The sequence below is a fragment of the Haliotis cracherodii genome, unplaced genomic scaffold (assembly GCF_022045235.1).
Source record: "Haliotis cracherodii isolate W230 unplaced genomic scaffold, xgHalCrac1.p SCAF_6, whole genome shotgun sequence".
Classification (NCBI taxonomy): domain Eukaryota; kingdom Metazoa; phylum Mollusca; class Gastropoda; order Lepetellida; family Haliotidae; genus Haliotis; species Haliotis cracherodii.
This window is the reverse complement of record NW_027266319.1, coordinates 6,116,754-6,123,670: the sequence shown is the minus strand read 5'-3', so window position 1 is coordinate 6,123,670 and position 6,917 is coordinate 6,116,754. Positions and strand designations below refer to the sequence as shown.

General features: G+C 37.0%; 1 protein-coding gene across 2 annotated transcripts in view; it reads right to left on the bottom strand.

Annotated features, from left to right (window-relative positions):
* Nucleotides 1-4,397: 4,397 nt before the first annotated feature.
* Nucleotides 4,398-6,917, bottom strand: part of LOC139444638 (uncharacterized) — a 121,521-nt gene continuing 119,001 nt past the window's right edge. For both annotated transcript variants that reach the window (XM_071225557.1, XM_071225558.1), the window contains one exon: nt 4,398-6,344. In XM_071225557.1, coding sequence (XP_071081658.1) covers nt 6,192-6,344 — 153 coding nt within the window. In that variant the 3' untranslated portion in view covers nt 4,398-6,191. The remainder of the gene's footprint in view (nt 6,345-6,917) is intronic.

The window sequence follows — 6,917 nt, the reverse complement described above, 5'->3', positions numbered from 1 at the left end:
ATTAATTTCATGTGACTTATGAGTATCTTAACAAGTTTTGTTTTTTTCAATCCCCAAAGAACATCATGAATAGTTTTAAAGAAGGCAGTACATTCAGACAGCAAAGCAGACAAAATTATGTGTTTTTATCACACGAACATGGTTCAACATATTGTAAATATAAATTATCAAAACCACTGCCCTCACTGTTATGATGAGTGAGTGAGTGAGTTGGTTTGAACTACACCTTAAACAGTGTTTCAGTCATAGACCTGACAAGAAATGGGGTCTATTTATCAAGGATTCCAAACTTGCCCATTTGCAGGCATATTGAGAAAAATATTATATTGTTCAAAAATAGGAATAGTTTCTCAAGTTCTTAAATTCAAAAGTATATCAATGTCGAATTTAATGCAAAAAAGTAAAACTAAACATTAAAGCCTATCCCTCCTTATTGGTCCTGTTATCAATGAAATTCAAGCCACTTCTACAGTGCCACACAATATTTAGAACTATTATAAAGTAATTGGGAAGTTTTGGGCTCAATTTGGCAACTTTTAATGACATTTCCTTGAGATTTGGGACCGAATATTGGCCCTGAGCAAGTCTTGATAAATTCAACCAAACATGTGATGAGCGGCATTGAGACATACTCAGCCACTTAAGACATAGCTGTGAGTTAGTTTCCAATCCAACAGCCCATGCTCACCAGCCATTGTGATCACACAATACACATATAGTTGCTCTTATTACAACATTGCAACGAGGGACTTTGTCTTCTCCTTAACCCCACATGATACAGAGCAGTTTGGATTATCAAGTGTCTACTGTTTATTGGAAACATATTGTCTGTACATTACGGTATATTTTGTGGTAACCAGATACAAGATAACAAGCTTATTGCCTCTCTCCAACACTTGAGACAGTTGATATAATAGTAATAATGAACCCGTGTATAAAGTGTAACCTCCTTAATCCGGACCTTGATAAACTGGAACCCTTATTAATGATCTTAAATATCCCAAAAGAAACCATATTGTGGTCATGGTTACTGAATCCAGAAGTGTATTCATCTGGTAATATCACAGTACAATACAGATTAACAAGTGAGAGTGAGGTTTTACACTGCTCTAATCAATATTCCAGAAATACCACAGCCGGGGACACCATAAATGGGCTTTACACATTGTACCCATGTGGGAAATCGAACCCAGGCCTTTGGCGTGACGAGCAAACACTTTGACCATTAGGCTACCCCCACCCTGGAGAATAACGAGTGAGTGAGTGAGTATGGTTTTACCCCGCTTTTAGCAATATTCCAGCAATATCACGGAGGGGGGACACCATAAATGGGCTTCACACATTGTACCCACGTGGCTAACCCCACCCTGGAGATTAACGAGGTTTCACAGTATGTTTTACAATATTATCAATATACTTTTGTTTGTTCGTGGCTAGGGTATTGAGTACTTACCAAACTTGAGTAAGGGAAATACAGTGTACAAGAATAAGTGTGAAGTGATACATTTACCAACATTGTGAGACGTAACGGTGCATGGCGAATAAGAAAGATATTAGTGTATCTTAAAGGTGAAATATATATGAAGACATAAATGTTTGACACACATTTTTTTCTGATGATTTACTTGAGATGAAATGTTTTTGTATATATATTTCCGAAATAATTATTTCACATAAATATGGGTGTTGGAAGTTCAGTAAGATCACATCCATTACAAATGAATATATGTATGTTTTAATATCCAATTAAATATTATATTCCACAGGCATAGAATTCAATAACCACTTGTACTAAAGAATTAAGACTGTTTCATCCCTTATAGAAGTGATGTAGGTTTGATCTTGTCATTCTGTGTTTTGGGTCCTCACATAAATAATGAATATATACCATAGATATAACCATGTGATTTTATCAGTTCACAATAACAGGACAGTAGCGCTTAAATGATCATAACTGCCATAGCTAAACATACAGCTGTGATTGCTATGTGAAACGTAGTCACGATAAAAAGGCATTAAGTTGAAAATATTGCTCGTCTGAAATATTGATATCAAAGATGTAACACACACTGTTATAGAACTATGAAATATTGCATTTTGATAGTTAAAACATTGGCTTTGGGAAAGTTCAACCATTTCATTCACATCCTGAAAACACACAATCTATTAAGCAAATCCTTCTCCAAGCAAGAAGACTTCAGGGGTCTTGTCTGAGAGCATAGAGTCATTATTGAATGAAGTTTCATAAAATGACAATAGCTTATTTGTCTCTCCCTTCAACAAGATGGAGTATTTCACAGGTAGAGATTCCAAATGCATTGTCTCTAAATCACAGAGATACACATACGACAAACAAAGCATCTTCATAACAGTATTGTTTAAAGAAACTTATTACAAGATACAATTATTTCATGAAGTACAATAAAATCTACATGATATGTAAAGCACATGGAATCTACTCAAAGAGCTCTTTTAATTTGTCTATTATCTTATTAAATATTCTATTTAAAAAACCAACTCTCTCCGAGTTACATTTACAGACCCTGTCGTGAAAATAATCATACAATGCCACACTTGAACACAATGTACTCATATACGGTAATATCTTCATGACAACCGACATACATGTCAAAGTCAGTACAACAAATACATTCTCAGCTGTTGTTTTGATGTAGAAGAAACGTCAATAAAGGAATCGTGTAAAACTTATTAACATTGCTGATTAGATCATAAATGCAAGTGTATTAATATCCGATAATACCAGGGCAGTATTGCATGATAAACTGATCTAGACACTTCTCTACCTACCTAACACTTATCTATAACACGCAAAAGTAGTTAAAGAACATACCTGCAGCAACCCATGCTTGCCGTAAAAGGCGACTATGCTTGTCGTAAAAGGTGACTAACAGGATCGGGTGGTCAGGCTCGCTGACTTGGTTGATACATGTCATCGATCCAAATTGTGTGGATCGATGCTCATGATATCAATCACTGGATTGTCTGGTCCAGACTTGATTATTTACAGACCGCCGTCATATAGCTGGAATATTGCTGAGTGCGGCGTTAAACAACAAACCAACCAACTAAAGAACATACCATTCCTTCATATTACTAGAATGAAAGAATCAGGTGTCCTTTAACCTATGAGTAGTATATATCATATAAGTATGTTGAACATTCTCAACATTAATTCCACTCTAGGAATATCAGTAGCAAATGTCGGAATTAGAATGATTTTCACTTGGAAATGAGTGAGTCTGGTTTAACATCACTTTGAATGGCATCCCACTCATTGTGGCTTTTCTGCTTCATGTCCAAAGTGATGCAGGTCTCAGACATTTACCACTTTGGTGAAACCCACAAGAACGGTATGGTGCTGACAAAGCTAGAAACATAATTAGGGTGATTCTGTTATTTGAACATACAAATGGTTCGGAGTGAGTGAGTTTGGTTTTACGCTGCTTTTAGCAATATTCCAGCAATATCACGGCGGGCGACACCAGAAATGGGCTTCACACATTGTACCCATGTCGGATTCTAACCCAGGTCTTCGGCGCAAATGGTTTGAAGGAACCGAAGTCTTGTTCATGTAAGCAAACACTTTAACTACAGTGCACCCTTACCGTCGTGACGGAATTCTGTTTTACAATACAGCAATCTTAACACATCAGTAGCTACAGGAATGAATTCGTAACTAAATGGTAGCTCATTCCTCCTTATATCATGTACTGTGATGTTATAGACAAAAATAATGACATAAATACCATTTATGTTTTTTGTTAACAAGAGTAATGAAGGGAGGTTGAAACTTCAACTGTTAGTAGATAGTAAACACAAAATAAGATTGCAACCACATGATGAACTTCAGATGCCTTTTAGAAAGAAATGCCATGATACAATCCTTAATTCTGATTTACAGAATGCCTTGATAATGGCGTCTTTTGTAAAGTGTGTGAAGAATATAATCGGAACATCAGTGTTACGCAATCAATTTTAACTTGGTGAGTCAAAATAAAACTGAAGCACATTCCATTGACAAAGGAAGACCAAATAAAACCACTGAAAGAAATACATCCTCCCAAGCTCCCCTCATTACCTGTATGTGCCCACAGAGAGACAACAACATTCAATGAACAAATAAAAACACAAATACACACACAACACTCTTTGACTATGTACAGAGAGGAAGAACAGTGAGATGAACAGACAAATGTATACAATAAAAGTCTCCCACACAGCATGAACACTAAGCCTCATACTTAGCATCTTGGCTCATCATCATCATCATCATCATCACCACCATTATCAATCGTCATCATCAATAATCATCATCATCATCACCACCATTATCATCATTCAAAATTCATCATCATCATCATAAGAATATGACCACACAAGGGCATATTTGTAGAAATTGAAGCTAAGAGACTCCAAATCAATGGTGATCTTTGATTAAAACCAGAGAACATGTGATGAGAATATATCACCCGAGGCAAGAGAGTTAACTGACTTTAAAAGTCAAGTTTCCACCCTTGCCGAACAAGGCTGGAATTACTGGGCTCGATCGTAGCGCCACCACTGGCTATTACCAATCAGGTCCCTTCTAAGCCTCTCCTATGGACCAATCAGATTCCACCTGTCGTATCACTTGCGTTTGTTTCACACAAAATGGTGGCGCCCAGTCAGGACGATCTGATCGATAATCGAGATCTTTATTGTGATAAAACGGGGCTTACATCGCGAAATGCATCAAATCACGTCAGCACCTTGATTAAAAACATGAAAAGATTTGGAAAATATCTGCTGATAACAAGTTGGCAGCGCACAAGCTTTGCAAATCCTGCAATCGACCGAAATCTGCACGACAGTTTACGGATCGGATTTCGAATTCGGTGCACGATTTTGATTGGACTATGCATAGACTCATTAGTCCATCCAACACGTAACTCCATAATTACAGCCTAGTTCGGCAAGGGTGGAAACTGGACTTTTATATCCAGTTAACTCTCTTGCCTCGGGAAGATGTCAACTCACACATTAACGCTTCAACTAATACCAGTTGTGCAACATGAGAGCAAGTCAGTGTTGGAATCATTTTTGTTTGGCCTTGTTACTTTCCATCCATCTGAAGGATATATCCTATTACAGTCATCGCATCACTGTTTAGTCACATCAATTATTTACACATAAAATGGAGACCTACAATGTACAAAATACTTGTCCATGGCAAGGAAAATGAAAACCGCTAAGATCAGTTTCAAAGTAAACATGTTAGTTTGACACTATTATCCACACAATGACGTAGGAAACAAACCTAAACATATCACAAGCTGACACACGGCCCGCTGGGCTATCTAACACACACTTTCATCTTACTAACCTCTCTTGTGTCTGTAGATACATACACACCACAGGGCTGTCACTGGTTGAAATTTGAGTATCCTCATATCTATATCAATTAATGCTGCACACTATTAAAGACAATTTTTCAAAATACATGATGAAATTCAGTCTTGTGAAGGAGCTGTGCGGCACTTAATACTCAAACTAGTGACAAGGCGTCAATGTAAATCTCAAGGTGCAGCATTTCGATCGGTAGTGTTGTATATTGTGTATCACTTGAATACATTATCGGAGACTTATCCTTTTAAGCCCTTACAGAAAACAGAAAACCTGTATCAATTTTCTCATATATATTTATCTAGCTAGCTATTTCATTTAGATACTAGCTTCTGATTGGTTAAGGAGAATGGTTGACAACTCATAATACCCACTGATGTTTCAATGACCAATGGCAGCCCTAGTATGCATATACATATATACATGTATACATACTAAATACTCACTGTTGTCCACGTCATTCTGTGTATACATAAATACAATCCAATAGTACTTGTTAAATAAATTACAGAATTGTACAATTATTTTGATATACACATGTATATGAAACAGAAACTGTCCGTCTGCTCATCCATGAACTGGAATGTTCCATGTATTTGAGGGGTGTAAGGTTGTACAGATCCACAGGAATATTCCATGTATCCGAGGGGTGTAAGGTTGGTTGTACAGACTCGCAGCCTAACAAGAATAATCCATAAATCTTCGGGGTGTCATGCTGTACACATCCAAGACCTTATAAGGATTATTTCATGTATCCCAATTAAGGAAGTCATGATGTTATTACGATGCTAAGACGATGGAGCATTCCACTTTCTGAAAGCCTTGACACCGTGGTCCCGCCACTCATCTCGAGATATACACATGTGTTCAAACTCCGCCATCCCCGCCACTGCACACGCTCCCACATAAGCTGCATGGTAACGCTGAGGTGCGGCGTGGACCTGTCAACGAGATAAGGAGACATAGAAACATGTCCTGAAGGAAGGGATTATCCAAAATCACAATAATTTATAATCAAAGGCACTTGTATAGATTGTAAGTAGTCTGTACCACAGTCCCGAACCGCATTATGTTCACTTTCGCCCATCATTGTACTACTATAGCCCAAAATAAAGCAAGTCTAGATTTTCCTCAGGTTCTGAATCACTATTTCCACTAGGGCTCCTTTTCAGTTTAAATGCAGTTGTTTGTGTTTAAATGCAGTTGTTTGTGTTTAAATGCTGTTGTTTGTGTTTAAATGCAGTTGTTTGTGTTTAAATGCAGTTGTTTGTGTTTAAATGCAGTTGTTAGTGCTAAAATGCAGTTGTTTGTGTTTAAATGCAGTTGTTTGTGTTTAAATGCAGTTGTTTATGTTTGAATGCAGTTGTTTGTGTTTAAATGCAGTTGTTTGTGTTTAAATGCAGTTGTTTGTGTTTAAATGCAGTTGTTTGTGTTTAAATGCAGTTGTTAGTGCTAAAATGCAGTTGTTTGTGCTTAAATGCAGTTGTTTGTGTTTAAATGCAGTTGTTTGTGTT